Source organism: Equus przewalskii, chromosome 2 (assembly GCF_037783145.1).
Source record: "Equus przewalskii isolate Varuska chromosome 2, EquPr2, whole genome shotgun sequence".
NCBI lineage: Eukaryota > Metazoa > Chordata > Mammalia > Perissodactyla > Equidae > Equus > Equus przewalskii.
This window is the reverse complement of record NC_091832.1, coordinates 30,471,209-30,489,676: the sequence shown is the minus strand read 5'-3', so window position 1 is coordinate 30,489,676 and position 18,468 is coordinate 30,471,209. Positions and strand designations below refer to the sequence as shown.

Here is an 18,468-nt window from a genome sequence, read left to right as displayed (position 1 = left end):
CTTATTGGGTAAGGATTATTATTATCCCCATTTTATAGTTGAGGAAATAGAAAGGGAGGCAAAGTAAGTTACCTAATATATAGAACTGGGGGAGCCATAGTTTAAATTTAGAAAAGTCTGATTATGGAGCCTAAATCTTCCTGGGATATACTTAAAGACTGTTCAGACTTGTTGGCAGTTACTGTAATATTTCATTAATTCATCCTTTTAAAATGTATCAAAGGGGCCAGCCCAGTGGCACAGCAGTTAAGTGCGCATGTTCCACTTCAGTGGCCTGGGGTTTGCTAGTTTGGATCCCGGGTGCGGACATGGCACTGCTTGGCACGCCATGCTGGGGTAGGCATCCCACATATAAAGTAGAGGAAGATGGGCATGGATGTTAGCTCAGGGCCAGTCTTCCTCAGCAAAAAGAGGAGGATTGGCAGCAGTTAGCTCAGGGCTAATCTTCCTCAAAAAAAATAAATAAGTAAAAAATAAAAAAATAAACTGTATCAAAGATACAGTACTGTATAAGTGAAGAAAATGTAGCAATACTGTAAAGATTATTGAAATATCTTGGGGCAAAGGCAAATAATTTAACAATAATCTAAAGAAATTAAAGAGAAAATAGCTATAAAGGACTTTATTGGGATAAATGACAAAATTTGAACATAGATTCTGATTTAGACAATAGTTTATCACTGTTAAATTTCCTGGTTTTGGTCATTAGCCTGTGGGTTAGGTAAGAAAATGATCTTGTTCTTACACGTTGACATATTTGGAAATAAAGGGGGCACACTCAACTTACTCTCAATGGTTCAGGGGAAAAAAGTATGTGTATAAAAATAAAGAGAGAATGATTTAAAAATGGGCAAAAATGTAAGTAATTGGTAACTGGGTAGAGAGTATACAGAAATTCCTTGTACTATTCTTACAAATTTTCTGTTTGAAATTTTTTTTAATTGAAGTAACGTTGATTTATAACATTATATAAGTTTCAAGTGTACATCATTATATTTCGACTTCTGAGTAGACTATATCGTGTTCACCACCCGAAGACTAATTAGCATCCAACTGTTTGAAATTATGTCAAAAGAAAAAGTTACCCAAAAATGAAGGTAGAAAACAGGAAATGAAGGTGTAACATTCTAAGAATTTTTTTTTTAAGTCAGGTGAAGGATTGTTTCCTGTGCTCTGATTTTTTTTTTCTTTTTAGGTGTTGGAGGAAGGAACTTGAAGCAAACAAAAAAATCTTATCAAAAGTAGCTTGACTTTCTCAAATTTCAAAATCTAGCCATTGAGAGCTCCCCAACTCTCCAACCTCTAAAAAACCAGGCACAATATTTCCTTCACCTCTTTTTAATAGGTTGAGGGAGGGAAGATATTAAAAACATTAGTGCCTCTAAGAGATAAGGTGGAAAGACAATCCTCTTTAGGTGATATTCAAAGTTAATTTGGGTTGATTATATCATTTCCCTGCCTAAACCCTCAAGGGCCTGCTGATATTGACTGGTTTTTATGTCAGAACTCTGAAATGCTATTTTCAAGGCAGCGTGGCCCGTCCTTGCCTTTCTGACTTTGTCTCGAGCACTCCTGCCACACAGACCACATGACCTCTGTGCATACTGATCCTTGTGTCTTCCCGCCTTTGTCCATGAACTGTTGGCTCTGCCCGGGACATACACCCTTCTTTTCCTGCTGAAATTCTGTTCATCCCTTAAGTCTCACCATAACATCCTCTGGGAAGCTGTCTCTAATCTCGTGCAGAATTAAATTTTCCTTTGTCTGTGCTGCCATATCAGTGGGGTAAACACAATGCTATCTGCCTTCATTCAGCAATCTTTATTAAGCATGTATTGTGAGCTAGAAGCGACCAGGGACTGGGGAATCAAAGACACTCATGGTCTGGTGCTAGGAGTGATTTGTAAACAAATAAGCCTAAGGATGTAACAGAGAAATGAAGAAACTGCTGTGAAAGCTGTGAACTCCACCTGACAACTTAGTTTTGAAGAAAAGGTTACAAGCCACAGTGAGATACCATTTCCCCCTACCAGGCCCCTTCCAGGTTGGAGATTTCCAGCACAATAATCTAATTAAAAGAATAAGTTTAAAACAATTGTCGTACCTCTGGGCTACCCAGATAGATATATACAGTAGAAAGCTAAAAATATAAATTTAGAATGCAGGAGGGAGAGGTTGAGTCTGGATATAGAAATCAGAGAGATCAGTGATTTTCAGTGTGCGTAGGCAGGAAAGACCCAGCGCAGATCAGAATCTCTTGGGGTCATGTACTTTTTCCAAACTGCCCATCCCCTTCATTGCCCAGGATTCTGTTCTTGCTTCCCCCTCAAATTTAGTGACGTCCTTCCCAGCTTAAGAATCATTGTGTGAAACGAGAAGCGGTATTGATGCACACATGTTGTGCGTGCAAACCACAGGGAAGCAGGAAACAAATTTGAGAAGCACTGGTGGTTAAGTAGTTAAATGCTTCGGTGTGGAGAAAACCACTCAGTAAGAGTAAGATGGGGAAGAGGGTGGAGATGAAACCTCATAGATGAAGTTGTAAAGCGTGAGTGGAGAAAGGAGTTGGCGACAAAGACAGTTGGTGAGGAAGGAGACCGAGAAGGCGGGGAGGTCCAAGCGTGAACAGGTGTGTGGCGGGGTCTGGTGCTGCAGACGGAGGCTGAGGCCCGAAGTGAGGTTCGAGTATGAGGAAGCCGTTGCTGTTCACAGAGGGCAGTTTCAGCCAAAAGACAGTGGCGGGAGGCCAGCCGCACTGAGTTCAGAAGTGACTAGCGTTGAGGAAGTGGACACAGCAAGTACAGATGACTCTTTCCAGGAAGCTGGTAGGAAAGGTAAGGAGAGACAGAGAGAGGAAGGTAGAATCCAAATGGAAGTTTTCTGGGTTTTTTCCCCCCGATTGGGGCGGGGAATCTTCCAATAGGTACGTTTACTGAGGAGAAGGAACAGGTGGAGGAGGAGGAATTGAAAGTATAGGAGCCCAGGTAATGGGACAAGATCCTCTTGGAATGGTTAGTATTGTTGAGAAGAAGACATGCTTGCTTTGGTGGGAGCTCCTTGAGGGTAGGAAGCATTTCTTATTCATCTAATATCCCCCAATACCTGGCAGGCAATAGGCATGCAAGAAAATGTTTGTAAAAATGAGTAAAGATTTTACTTTTTAGAATGAGTCTTTCCTGATTGATGTAGTAGAATAACGATGAAAAAAAACCTGCTATTTTTATCCTGCCATTAACATTTTGCAATGTATTCTATATATAAGCAGTATATTCACAGCCTTGTGTTCCTTGAAATAAAAGGGAAATCACAAATTAGGTAATATTTAGATAGTAATAATCACAGTCACTTAATTTTTCTGTGCCTGATGGGTATTTCTTAAACCCTGTTTCAGCATCTTGGAATATGTCTTGCTCGAGGCATGATGCTTGGTGGGTGTAGGGTGCAGTGCATCGGAGGAGACAGACATGCACGTAAACTGTCCCCATAAGACAGCCTCGGTTCCTTTATTTAACAGAGGAACGCTGTCGGCTCTGTGCACTGGGGTTAAAATTGTTGATTTTTAAAAGTTCAGAAAAACGGTATCTTTTTGATTGTCACATGTCAAGTTTTGCCTACTGTAAATATTTCCTGCATTAACAAAGACTGCCTTTGTAGAGGGCTTTTGGTTCTGGGTAACTTAATTCTTTATGGGTATATTCTAAAAGAACAAATTGGCTAAGAAAGGTAGAGTCAGCGCCTCGCAGGGCGTATTTCACAGTGCAGATGGTGACTGAGTCTGTGTGGGTTTTATTCTGCTCTGCCAGTTTCAGCGTCGAGGACCTAAAACCCAAAACAAATCTGTGAAGGCAGTTCTGGTTCACATTTTCCTTCCTACTGCTTGTAAACTCGTGTACATATTGATGTTATCTCATTTTGTACTATCCTTTTCTCCCCCCAGTTTTACTAGAAAACTTTCTGCCTTTTTTTGTGATACATCATTGCCAGTGAAATACATAAAGTATGCTAAGCAAATCAAATTAGTATATATAGAGCTGGTGTATGAGGACTGTAATGAGTTGATTTGGATGCTGATTTATCTTTCCTGAGTAAACTTGCTTCATTTGGTGAACTGCTGTCTCGAGAATTGATCGGAACAGGACGTGGCTTCAGTCTTCTCTCTCTTGTTTTCTCTTTTAACAGTAGATGCCTGGTAGACATCTTAGAACTTTAAAAACAGAGAAGACCTGCTTTTAGGGGAAAATTCTGAGGGACACTATGAAATCTTGGAATGACAGCCAGTCCGATCTCTGCAGCAGTGACCAAGAAGAGGAAGAAGAGATGGTTTTTGGTGAAAATGAAGATGATTTGGAGGAGATGATGGATTTAAGTGACCTGCCTACCTCGCTTTTTGCTTGCAGCGTCCATGAAGCAGTGTTTGAGGTGCAAGAGCAGAAGGTAGGCACGCATCCCGCCTTTGCCGACCTTTGGGGGTGTGTTGAATGTGTGTGGATTTGAGGAAACAGGGTAGATGGCTCTTTTGCAAAGTTTGTTGCTGGTCCATGTACAGAAAATGCACGTCAACCTTTAGACGTTGCTGCTGCATTTTTATGGTGTTTTATGAGGGTATCAGTCTGCAACAGATAGAAAGTATTTAAAAACTAGTTCTTTCCCACAAATATTTCAAGAAGCTCTGGTTTGTGGTGAACTCTGAGTCAAGTCTTATTAAATCTATTCCTTTATTTGTTCATTCACTTTTAGAGCCTGTTCTTCAAGATTAAAGAAAAAGCTGGTGCTATTTAGCCTGGCTTCCTATGACTTGGGTAGATTCACAAAAGAAGGAATATTGTAAGCCTTTTTCTGGGGCTAGTTACCTAATTAGACTATCTGTGATTTCATTGTAACAGAATTGTTAATATTTCTTGTATTACTTTCTACAACTTGACTGGGGAAAAATGATTGAGTTTATTTTTTAAAGGTTACTCTCCTTCGGTTCATTTATTATTTACCTGGAAAGAAAGAGGTTTTGTGTGCGTGGTTTTTGTTTCCATCCTGACCTCAAAAAAGCCTCTAAGTCTTAGTCCTAAAGAAGTAAAATATTGCTGCCATTGATATAAATTTTGCATGTTCTGAGACTTTTTCTCAAAATACCATCACCAGCCTTTTCATTTTCTGTCCGTGCACTCAAAGTATTTTCCTTCCACTGCCTCTCGTGGAGCAGAACTTGGTATGTTTGACTCAGTACATACTTGAGCACCTCCAGTGTGTAAGGCACCGTGCCGGCTGCTTCAGGCACAGAGCAGGAATTAAGCAGCTTCTGCCTCAGACAGTTTGCAGTCGAGATGATAAGTAATTTGATGGAAGATGGAAGACTACTGACTCTGGAGACACATTGAGGTGTCAAGGGGAGAGAGGATCACAGCCGGCTGGAATGGAAGAGCTTCCGGGGCAATGGCATTGGAGAAGAGCTGTGGAGTTGGGGAAGAGTTCGGCAGGGAAGGGAGAAGGATTTACAGCCAGAGGGAGCAGAATGAGCAAAAGAGCGGAATCAGGAGAGCGTGGACCACTTCAGAGAGGAGCCTGCAGTTCTGTGTGGCTGGTACATAGGTGAAATGTAGCCCAAGTCAGAAGAAATGAGGCTGGGAAGGTGAGTGTGGGGCGTCCTGCAGAGCTCAAGAGCTTGCCCTTCTGTGGTCGTCTTCTGAGCACAGGAGTGACGATCAGAATTACGTGTTCGTGTGATCAACTGACAACGTGGGAAGCACAGAGTGGTGGAAGGAGAGCCAGAAGCAGGGAGCCCGTTGGTTCGGATGCTGTTGCAGTAAACCTGCCTGGAGATGCTGAAGACCAGAAGTGGAGCAAGGGAGAGGGATGACAGTGCCAGTTTTGTATCTTTTGGGTTTCTTTTCATTTACAAACACTATTTTCTTTCCCAAATTCAGTCGTAATATAAAAATTTTGAACTCATTCTTCCTAACTTTCTTAGACTTTATAAGAGCTCTACGTTTTCGTATAATAAATAATTACAGTAACTTTGTTATTGTGAGAAACTGCATGTATTACTAGTTTATCTTAAAATTATGTTGATAAGAATTCTTTAAGAAACCTCACAATCTTATCTGTTCCAACTTTTTCTTTTTTAATTTGCCAAAGTGGTGAATTCTTGTTGGTTTTCATTTTAAAAACCATTTGGGGTTATGTCTAGCCTAAATTTATATTGGAGATCATATCAGCAGAAATTCTAGTAGTTCAGTGCACCTCACGTTATATAGGATTCTTGGTTATAGTAAATTTTATATAAAAGCCTTAGAGGTAGTATCCAAAACTGTAAAGTATAAAATGTTTATGTAATAAAATTATATGTGGCTCATCAATTGGATATAAAATGTGGGGAGACTCAAATGTTTCCTTTACATTTTTATTCTCACTATCAGTGTCTTATTTTGCTTTCGTTTCTCCTGGAATAACGTCTTTATGCAGGCCATCCACATGCGTACAAAAATCAAAGCAAAACAAACCATTTCTGATGGATTATACACAGAATAATCCTGATTGCAATTAAGTGTTTTATTTTCAAAAGAATTTTAGTTTTATTTCTTGACTTGAAAAGGTTTTTGTCTTTATAACTTTATAATTCTTGCAGGAGTTTTACCCTCTTCTGAATAGTGGACTAAATAGCACAGGCACCGTTTTCATGTGAAGGTGGATTGTCAGTTCCGATCTCTAGATTTTGGCTCTACAAAATCAGTATTTCTTGAAAATAGTGTGTGTGAGGTCGGAGGGCAGTGAAGAGTAGAATAAACTGTAAGAAAAATACACCGAAGAAGAGGCTTATCTTTTGTTTCCGTGTCTGCACCCACATGGTTGCGAGTTTTCTGCACATGCCCAGCTGGTCCAAGCTCCCTCAGGGACACTGCAGGCTTAGGACCTAATTTTTCTATAGCAGATTTGCATTTCTCCTAGTGTGATTTTATTTACTTGTTTGTTGTTTTCAACTCCAGTTGTCCCTTTCTTGAAATAAGGAAAAATTAAGCAGGCTTCTGATTTGAACGTGAGAGGTTTTTAAAATACAGTCTGGGTTTTATAGTGTAAGAAATAGGACTGTGTCTTCTTTCTGCTTCAGGTTTGTGTGTCTGTGGGAACTCAGTAAATGTTAATGCAAAGCAGTGTCGTGGGTGGGACTGACTTTATAAAGGACTGCACATGGCTTTTGGATTACAGTCCCTTCACGTACTGCCCTTTGTATATAAAACTGTTTCTGCTCACCCGCTCACCATCCGACATTTGGTTTGAGTTGTTCTCTAATGATAATGGTTGGGGTATGGTGAGAAATCTCTCCCTGCTCTCCTGGTCCTGCTTTTCCGTCAGTGACACTTAGCATCTACTAGAGTTCCCAGTACAGCGTAACACCTGTTAAATGTTGAATGACTGGATTCTTTGAGATGGCTGTTGACGGTTAGTGATGCAGAAACAGAATTCTGAGCTGAGTGAGATGAAATAGTGCATAGAAGATTTAATCTGAAATTAGGATCTCAGATACACTGGCCCACATTCTTTCGGGGTCTGTGTAATCACATGCACAATATACATCTTCCTATCAAGGATTTCGTTCTACACCCTCAATTTAAAGAAGAATAGGAAATATTTTTTAAGAAAAGCAGATGATATTTGGGAGTTAACTGAATGAGCTGATTCTCTGGTTTCCAGACTAAATCAGCTGTGGGGTGTTCTGACACAACCTTCAATCCAAAAGAAGTGAAATCCTTTGAGGAATGTGATTTGTTTTAAATTTGGGAATTGAACAAAGGGATTCAGTGGAAGAAGGTTTCTGTTATGGTGAACTGTTCTTAACAGTGCCTTGAACATAATGTTACGGTAAATATTTATTTAATTGAATCTATAGCGCCATTCTGGCCAAGAATTGGTAAAATTTAGTTAACTTCAAGGCTAGATTAAATGCTGGAGAATCATAAACCTTTAGAGCTAGAAGAAATCCTAGTCAACTCTCTATTTTGTCCCGTAGACTCAGAGTAATAGAGCTTGCTTTAGAACCCATTTTTCACTTGTACACTGAAAACTACAAAACATTGCTGGAAGAAATTAAAGACGACACAAATTAGTGGAAAGTCTTCCATGGAATGGAAGACCTAATATTGTTAAGGTGTCAGTACTACTGAAAACGATCCACAGATTCGGTGAGATCCCTACGAAAATCCCAATAGCGTGTCTTGCAGAAATAGAAAAAACATCCTAAAATTCATATGGAATCTCAAGGGACCCCACCCAGCCAAAACAATGCTGAAAAAGATGAAAGTTGGAGAACTCACACTTCCTGATTTCAAAATTTAATACAAAGCTACAGTGATGAAAACAATGTGGTACTTATATGGCAATTATATCTCAGTAAAAAACAACGATGATGACAAAAAGGAACCTCCCTATGTGGTACTGGCATAAAGACAGACATTTTGACCAAAGGAATAGAACAGAGAGCCCAAAAATGAACCCTTGCATATATGGTCAGTGATTTTCAACAGAGGTGCCAAGACCATTCAGTGGACAAAGGACAGTCTTTTCAACAAATGGTTGAAAACAGGAAATCAACATGCAAGGGAATGAAGTTGGAGCCTTACTTGACATCATATACAAAAATTATTTCAAAATGGATCAAAGGCCTAAATGTAAGAGCTAAAACTATAAAAAACAGCGAAAAAATTCTTGACGTTAGATTTGGCAATAATTTCTTGGATATGACACCAAAAGCACAGGTAACAATAGGAAAAAATAGATAAATTGGACTTCATCAATAATAAAAATGTATGCATCAAAGGACAATATCTACAGAGTAAAAAAGGCAACCTACCGAATGGGAGAAATGTTTTTAAATCGTATGTCTGATAGGGGATTAATATACAGAATATATAAATAACTTCTAAAACTCAACAACAATAGAAACAAACAACCCAGTTGAAAATGGGCAAACGACTTGAATAGATATTTCTCCAAAGAAGATATGTAAATTGCCAATAAGCACATGAGAAGATGCTCAACATCACTAATAATTAGGAAATACAAATCAAAATCACAGTGAGATACCACCTCACACCCATTAGGGTGGCTGTTATAAAAACAGAAAACAAGCGTTAACAAGGATATAGAGAAATTGGAGTGTTTGTGCAATGCTGGTGGGAATATAAAATGGTGCAACTGCTGTGGAAAACAGTATGACAGTTCCTCAAAAAATTACACATAAAATCCAGAAATTCTGCTTCTAGGTATGTACAGAAAAGAATTGAAAGCAGGGACTCAGATTGTACACCAATATTCATAGCAGCATTATTCACAGTAGCCAAAAAGTGGAAACAACCCAAGTGTCTGTTTATGGGTACATAAACAAAATGAGGTGTAAACATAGAATGGAATATTATTCAGCCTTAAAAAGGAATGAAATTCTGATGTGTGCTACAATATGGATGAACCTTGGAAGATATTATGCTGAGTAAAATAAGCCAGACATGAGGACAAATACTGTATGACTCCACTTAGAGGTGCCTGGAGTAGTGGGATTCGTAGAGACAGAAGGTAGAATGGTGGTTGCCAGGGGCTGGGGGAGGGAGAATGGAGAGTTAGAGTTTAATGGGTGCAGAGTTTTAATTTGGCACGATGAAAAAGTTCTGGAGATGGATAGTGGTGATGCACAGCAGCATGAATATCCTTAATGCCACTGAATTAAAAATGGTTAAAATGGTAAATTTTGTGTTTTGTATATTTTGCCACAATAGAAAAAATACCAAAAAAGAACCCATTTTTCTTGGGTTTAGCATTATTTGTAAACATAGATGTGTATATGTATTGGACACCTCTTTTGCCCCACTTTCCATCCTCCTGGCCCACCGTTTCCCTCCAGCTGTTGCTAGAGCGCCCAGCTGTGGGCAGATCTACCCTCACAGCAGCTGGCCCCCACTGCACTTTGGATATCTCGCTTTTTGTCCCAGCATTTCTTTGCTGCCTGGTGAAGTTGCTCGGCCATATTGGTGGAGACACAGATGTGGAAGTCTGGGGGAGTTAGCATTCCATAGGGCAACCCTTGACCAGTGGGGGACCAAAGCCAGAGAATAAGTCCCCCTTTTCTGACACTGAAACCCACAATCCTGAGGCAGATTCTCACTGGCTCCTTAGGGTTCCTAGGACGACCAAACCCCAGTTGCCCACAGAGGTGACCAGCTTGATGACAGAACCTGGAAGGAAGAAGGACTGGCCTGCCTTCCTTCTCTGTTTCCCTGTTTCCCTGTTCCCTCTCTTGCCCCGTGGGGTCACTTCCTGTGTGTGTGTCCTTGCCTTGGCTTCTGCTTTCCCAAGGAGCCCACGGGGAGACAGGTGAATAACTTCCAAGTTTGGTTATTCCTCTTGTGTGAAGACACTATCCCATGCTCTCAACAAGAAGAAAGAACTTTTAGGTTATGTGAAAAGGAGAGAGACTAATATACAGAACGCTCAGGTATCCACCCAATTTAGCAAATAAAATGTTACTAATACAGTTGAACCCCCTGAGTCTCCTCCCAGAGACAACCATTATCCTGAACTCAGTGTTTATCATTTCCCATGCAATTTTAACTTTTTTTGGGTTGAACCATATGAAATTGCTGTATTTGTGGGTCAAAATCTTCAAATATCGGCATTTCTTGTGGTTCAGCCTAGTGCTGTGTGTATGTACATACACCATTTTTAAAATTTTTCTCTATTTGCAGTTGACGTGATTGTCTATCTAGAAAGGAATCTACATAAAAGCTGTTAGAACTAATAAGTGAGTTTAGGAAGGTTACGGGACACGGGTAATATACAAAGTCAACTGTATGTCTATACACTAGTACCAGAAACTGTGAAATACTTAAGTATAAATCTAACAAAATATGTGTAGGATCTGTACACTGAAAACTGTAAAGCGCTGATGAAATATGTAGATAGTATTTTACATCATTTTAAATTTTATATAAATAGCATAATTGTATAAGTTCTTTTTTTGCTCCACATTATATCTGTAAGACTAATCCATGTTGAAATGTGTGTTCAGTTTCACTTGTAAAAGGTATCCTATTTTACATATATACTATAATGTATTTGCCCATTCTTGTTATTGGACGTTCACGTTATTTTTTCTTTTAAGATTTTTTTTTTCCTTTTTTTTCTCCCAAAGCCCCCAGTACATAGTTGTGTATTTTTAGTTGTAGGTCCTTCTAGTTGTGGCATGTGGGGTGCCACCTCAGCATGGCCTGATGAGTGGTGCCATGTCCACACCCAGGATTCGAACGGACGAAACACTGGGCCGCATGCAGCGGAGCACGTGAACTTAACCACTTGGCCACGGGGCCGGCCCCCATTTAGGTTTTTTTTTTTTTTTTTTTTTAAGATTTTATTTTTTCCTTTTTCTCCCCAAAGCCCTCCCGGTACATAGTTGTGTATTCTTCGTTGTGGGTTCTTCTAGCTGTGGCATGTGGGACGCCGCCTCAGCGTGGTCCGATGAGCAGTGCCATGTCCGCGCCCAGGATTCGAACCAACGAAACACTGGGCCGCCTGCAGCGGAGCGCGCGAACTTAACCACTCGGCCACGGGGCCAGCCCCCCCCATTTAGGTTATTTTTGATACGTCGCTGTTGCAACAGTGATGCTGTAAATGTTCTGTCCGTGTCCTGTATATGTCGTGGGGTAGGTTGGGTCTCAGAGTATGTAACCAGGAATGATACTGCTGGCTTGTGAGGCTGCCCTTCTTCGATCTTGGCAGATAACTCCAAGAGTCCGTGAGGCTGCTGCCCCTGTTTGCATCCCTCTCAGCCGTCTATGAGAGTTCCCATTGCTCCATAGCATCATCAACACTGTATATTTTCAGAATTTATATTTTTTGCCAGTCTGGTGAACATTAACATTTGTATTACTTTTTAATGCACTTTTGGGTAAACTATCAGTGAACACTTCGCAAACTTATCACTTGGTGGAGGACCAGCTTTTTCTCCCACATGTCACAGACTGATGCTTTTGTCAAACGCAATAGGAATGTCACAGCAATGTAACTTGCTAAAACACTTGTAAACACTCCCTCTCCTTTTCTGTACCGAACCTTGTCATGGACTGGTATCAAAGTTCATGGGCTAGTAGCACTGGGTCCTCAGACCACACCACAGTATATATAACATTTAGGGATTTTCAAGTATCTTACAAGATTTTGAAATGAAAAAACCATCTTCACTTACCTTCAATTCTATTGTAGCTTCCATTGTGAATATTTTGTCTCAAAAACAAGAGTTAAAAAGGATTTTGGGTCATTTAGTTAGGTAGGTAGGTATTCTAGTTATCAGCAATATTGAGATATCACTGAATAATAAGGTTGGCAGTCATGTTCTTAGAGATCTTTGGTTTACACATTACACGCCCCATCTTGATTCATGTTCAGTAAGGATATAGTGAGCATTATGCCACAGTTACAAGTTCCAGGGAGACCATGGTGGACAAGATGAAGTGCCAGCCCTTCTAGAACATAGAGTGAGAAAGATAGTTGACATGCAAATAAATGAATAAGAATTTCAGATAATAACAAGTACTGTGAAGAAAATGGTAGAGGGATAGAGAGCGACTTGATGAGTGGCAGTTTTATTTAGAGAGGTCAGGGAAGGCCTGTCTGAAGAAGCAGCATTTGATTAGACCTGAGTAATGAGAAAGAACCAGAAGAATACTTAATAATCCTCAGCTTCCTATAATTTAATTGAAATTTATCCTAAAATAATTTAAATAACTTTTCCCTAATGTGTGCATATAGTCAAAATGGCTTATAATTTTTTTATCTTTGTCAAAGTGCATAATGGCACCTAGCCTGCGTCAAAGCTTTTTTTCCCCAATAATCTCAGTTTCAATTGGAAAAGATCTGCTACTCCCCAAATCAAGGTAGGAGTCAAAGCTCTTAATTTCTAAGAAACAGCTAGATCACCCATGAGCATATGTGCCTAATCTGTCCAAAGCAGGGTGCTCCCATGGGTGCGGACGAGGTAATTCAGGAGCCAGCGAGCTCAGAATAGGTGGGTGCCTCGCCTCCACATCGCCTGGCACAGAGCCCAGCTGCTCATTAACTCCATGCTGAATGAAAGACTGGGAAGATCATCCACCGGGCAGGGCACTGGTACTTCCAGCATGGATCTTGAACCCTCAAATTAATTTCAACGACCGTGTCATTTCTGTTTGTTTTATTTACTAATCTGATTTACGTTTCTATTTTCATAAGTTTTGTAGGTCATATTAGGACAGCAGAACATGTTCATAATGTGGTATGTACATGTGTGTTTGTATGTGTGTGTATATAAATAAATATGTACATAAATAAAATAGGAGTGCAAATCAAAATACTTTTACTGATTCAAGAAAACAAAGAACTCGTTTTTTCCTGAACTATTTTAAGAGTAAGTTGCCAACAATGATGGCTATCACCCCTAATACTTCAATATGTGTTTCCTACAAACAAGGGCCTTCTAGGAGAAAAAGACAAAATTCAGGAAGTTAATGTTGATACATTACGCCCTTCTAATCCTCAGACCCCATTCAAGATTTGCCCATTGTTCCAGTACAGCAGTGCCCCCTTATGCATGGTTTTGCTTTCTGTGGTTTCAGTTACCCACAGTCAACCATGGTCTGAAAATAATAAATGGAAAATTCTAGAAATAAACAATTCATAAGTTTGAAATTGTACGCCGTTCTGAGTAGCATGATGAAGTCTCGCTCTGTCCTTCCCAGGACCTGAATCATCCCCGTGTCCAGTGTATCCACGCTCTTTACACTCCCACCCGTTAGGCACTTAGTCGCCGTCTCCATTATCAGATCAACTGCCACGGGATGGCAGTGCTTGTGTTCAAGTAACCCTTATTTTACTTACTAATGGCCCCAAAGTGCAAGAGTAGTGATGCTGGCAATTCGGATATCCCAAAGAGAAGCCATGAAGTGCCTCCTTTAAGTAAAAAGGTAAAAGTTCTCAACTTAAGAAAAAAAAGTCACATGCTGAGGTTACTAAGATCTATGGTAAGCACAAATCTTCTATCTGTGAAATTGTGAAGAAGGAAAAAGAAGTTCATGCTGGTTTTGTTGTCGCTCCTCAAATACGTATGTATAGGAGAAGACGTGCACGTATAGGGTTCAGTTCCATCCACGGTTTCAGGCATCCCCTGGGGGTCTTGGACCGTGTTCCCCGTGGATAAGGGGGGACTGCTCTAATGTCCTTTATAGCAAAAAATCCCTCATCGCGTGTTGCATTTAGTGTCAGGTGTCTGTAGTTTCTCTGAGTCTGCAGGAATCCTAGTCTTTGCTGGCTTTTCACGATGCTCGCTCCTGCTGATTCCAGGCTGGTTACTTTGTTGCATGTCTCTCGGTTTAGGTTTGTCTGATGTTTCCTCAGGATGAGACTCCATGCATCTTTGGCAGGAATGTCACAGAAGTGACACCATTCTCTTCTCACTGCCTCCTGTCAAGTGGTGCGATTTTTATTTGTCCTATTACTGATGAAATTCACTTTGAGTTCTTCACTACGGTGGCGTCAGCAGGTTTCTCCACTGTCAAGTTAGTCTTCTCCTCGTAATTATAAGTATTTTGTGGAAGGTACTTTGAAACTGTAAATATCCTGTTTCCCCATCAAATTTTTAACTCACTGATTTATTCCTATCACTAGGAGTCATGGTTTCTTCTTTTTGTTGTTGGTTGTCGTCTGATCATTATCTTGATGCTTTGATTTGTCCTGGTTTTGGCCTGTGGTTGTCCCTTCAAGATAGCTTGTCCTTTGACATGTGCCCATCATTCTTTGAATATCTCTTTACTTTCTAGTGCAAGGTATTCCAGAATTATCTTGTATTTTCTCTGCGCCAGCTCTGGAATCAGCCGTTTCTCCAAGGAGCCCTGATTCCTTTCGATGGGGAACAGTGTTTAGAAACTGAGATATGAGAGTTAGCTGTCTGTGCTCACTGCTCTTGGAGTGTCACTGTTCCAGGCCTCGCAGCAGACAGAACCAGGAAACATATAGATATATACGTATGTTTGCACACCTGCTTATGTTACCTTAGACTTCCAACTCCAGTGCAACACTAAAGAATTATTTCTAGTTGTCTCCGTTTTCAGATTTGCAACTCTTTACTCTGACTGAGAGGAAACTAGCTTCCATTATCTTGTATTTACTTATCCAGTCACTCCCTCTCCACCCCCTCCTTTCCCATGAGGACACCCTCCTTACCCCACCCGTGCTCCAACACCCATGCCAGGTCCCACCCTTCACCTGGACCCACCCAACGAAAGTCCTCACCCCGCCTGGATTCTGAGACTCCCACAGTGCCGTCCTTACCCCTCTTCGCTCCAGTGCCTCACCGGGTTGCCTCCCTGCCCACATCCCCCTCCTCACCCCCCTCACCCCCTCACCCTGCCCCTTTGTGGGATCCCCTCCCTCTTGGCCTGCTCTCGGCAGTCTTCCACCTGGACACTCCCCTGACGCCGCTGAGCTTCAGCACCCTGTGTTGGGCTGCCCCTCCCTCGGCACACTGTCCTCATCCCTGTTGGGCTCCAGCACCCCCTGCCAGGCCTCCCTCCTGGGTGACCACCTTCTTCACCGCACTTGGACTCCAGCACCGTGCTCCAAGCCACTGCACCTCCCCGCTCTCTGTCAGCGTGGACACACCTGCCTTCCTTGGCCTCACCTCAAGGCGTCTGCACTGAATGTTCAGGAAGAGGAAGGACGCCTTATTCTTTTTAAAAGAACAAATAATACCCTTAAGGTCCTTCCCTGGGTTTCTGACATTGTTTCAGATGTACATGTCTGGGAAGATGGGGCTCCGGCTTTAAAAATCACCTTCATCCTCGAAGGTCCATGGAGAAAACCGCACTGGAAGGCAGACTTCTGCCCTGGAATAAATCACACGCACAGTCAACGTTTGTTCCTTGTTGTCGCCTCTGGACCTAGGATAGTAGCTGGCCTTAGGGAGTGTGGATGAACAGTGAGGACACACACGGGTCTGGATGGAGACCACAGAAATAGACTGCAGGCTCCTGTCAATCACTAAGCACACGGGCAGGCCCACGAATGAAGCAGTCCTTGATCTTTGCGCATAACTGACCTTAGTGAAGAAGAGTCGTGTCTTACCGCTCTATGTTTTCTGTATATACTTTGATAACTTCATATCAGCCGTTTCCGCTCTAAGTGGCTTTTCATTCTCCTGTGCTAGCTCGGCACCCTGAATACATGCCTAGTAAAGCATGTTCAAGGCCATCAGCAGCAGTTATTTTAAGAACTAGAAAACAAAACAAAAAAGATAAAATTAATAGCAAGATAAAGGCTGCTGAAGTGAAAACAATGTATTTTTTCAATATGTCGAATTTGTGGCTGCAATAAAGAAAGATCTCCCTCAGTTCAAGCCCAGGTTCATAGCAGAGTAGCAGAGTCCTCAGTGTCATAACAGAGAAGCAGTGTTCTCTGCCCCAGTGTCAGGGATCTGAAGAATCCTGGGAGGATGGACACTGATTTCATTAATTTCATTAATCAGTGGCGCTCTGTATCACCCACTGCAACCGAGTCTCCTGGGAGTGCGTGTCTCCTAGGCAACTGCTCCAGCAGTGAGAGGCATATAAATTACTAAAGGACTATTAGGAAGGGCAGAGTCTAATTTTCCATTGGCAGCCATGATAGCACCTGCTGTCTAGTTCACGTTGTGTTAGCACTGTGCATTCGCCTCCTTCCTGGGGAATCCACATCATACCAGAAGAGCAGCTATTTTTTTGTAACCACAGAATGGCTGGTGGGCTAGTGTGAAAGCTCTGCCCTATTTCTGTTAGTGACAGTAATGGTACTGCCTATACTTTGTTCTAAGAGCTTTAAGTGTTCACTCTGTCTCAACCATAACCCCGTGAAGTGGGTACTTTTGTTGTCCTCGTTCACCAGGTGAGGAAACTATAGGCACAGCGAAAGTAAGTAACTTGCCCAAGGTCACACAGCTATAAGATAGAGCCAGGAGTCAAACCCAGGCACTCTAGCTCCAGAGTTCTGTTATTTGAGAAGATAAGTGGCTGGTAGAAACCATACGCTCTTCCTAAAGTTATCTGTCCAGGTTGTGGAGTCCTCGGGTCTTCTTTCCATGGTCTCATGTTGAAGAAGTGAGCAGTCTCTGTTAATGGATGCAGAAAGTAATATTTTATCCATGCTAAAAGGCCAAGGAGCGGAGAGCTTCTGGTCCTCAGGAGTGGATAGTATCTATTCCTGTCCCCCTCTCAGATGTGGAGGTGGGTTTGGTACTTGTTCATCAAAGCCTGTGCTTAGTCACTGAGGTCACAGGAGAGAAGCCGCTGTGTTGACAGCAGTGTCTCTGGCTGGGCCATCAGAGCATCTGCAGGCTGGCACATGCCATTCTCCTGACTGACAGAAGCCCGAGGCCGGACATGAAGTTCAGGCTGAACCTGGACTTTCCTACTTCATGCTCGAGAAGCACAAGAAAAGGGAAGTAAAGATTCGAGTGGACATCCTGGAGAGCAGAGTCATGGTTTCCTCTTGCAGCTGGCATGGATATACGATACTGACCTTGACAACTGAAGCCTGAGTACTCGGAACAGCTGTCTGGGCAACTGAAGCCGTTTTCCTTGTTCCTGGGGAAAATTCACAGGGTTTTCAGGGGAAGAACTCACTTTTGTGGTCTTTCTCACCTCTCATGTCTTAGATCAAAACCGTATGTTTGAGCCCAGGATGAATTTGCAAACATGAAGTGTGTCGTAGGCCATCTTGAGTCTTTGGATAGACAGTGGCCCCGTGCTAATCTGACCGCCTCTTCAAGATGCCTGTCAACCGCAGAATCGCTCGGCGGGATGGCCAGAGGCCTTGTAGAGTGGGAGACAGAATTCTTTGCTTTTCACCATTTGTCTGCTCTCTCCCCAATTTTGTTCCATCCTCTCTTTCCTCCAGGGGGCCTTGTAATCTGCTCCTCTGTCTTCTCTGCACTTTTCTTTTCAGTAAACAACCAAACAGGCTAAAAAGAAAAAAGACAAAAGCCATTGCTGCTGCTGAAGGACTGTCAAGAGCTGGGATGTCATTAGAAGTTCTCACAGTTAAGGTCTTGCAGATGGTGCCTCTCCAATAGATATTCCCCAGAAAAGCCAAATAAAAAGTGCTTTTGTTTATTAATGGCCTGTGGAGTTTGAGTATCGCTGATGGAGGGCGGTACCTTTGTACCTTGAAAATTAAGTGGGGTGTGTGTGTGTGTGTGTGTGTGTGTGTGTGTGTGTGTGTGTGTGTGTGTGTGTAGACTCTTCCGGTGGAGATCCTGACTGCTGCCTGGTTAGCGTAAGTATTAATGTGGCTGTGGTTGTGGATCTCATTCCCCTCCTTAGGTGGCAGGCTGTGTTTTTTAGGTGTTTTGAGGTTAGCAGTTGGCCACCAAACTGCTTGTAAATGGCTTCTGCATTGTGCACCCATCTTCTGTATCACAGTCATAGATCT

At 41.8% G+C, this 18,468-nt stretch overlaps 1 protein-coding gene across 5 annotated transcripts in view; it reads left to right on the top strand.

Annotated features, from left to right (window-relative positions):
- RCAN3 (RCAN family member 3) overlaps nucleotides 1-18,468 on the top strand; it is a 41,612-nt gene that overhangs the window by 6,898 nt on the left and 16,246 nt on the right. For 2 of the 5 annotated variants that reach the window (XM_008544573.2, XM_008544574.2), the window contains exon 2: nucleotides 4,180-4,434. In XM_008544573.2, the coding sequence (XP_008542795.1) occupies nucleotides 4,255-4,434 (180 nt within the window). In that variant the 5' untranslated portion in view covers nucleotides 4,180-4,254. Of the gene's footprint in view, nucleotides 1-2,500; nucleotides 2,835-4,179; nucleotides 4,435-18,468 lie in introns of those variants that run through there. The other 3 variants (XM_008544572.2, XM_008544571.2, XM_070597701.1) reach the window with 3 other exon arrangements.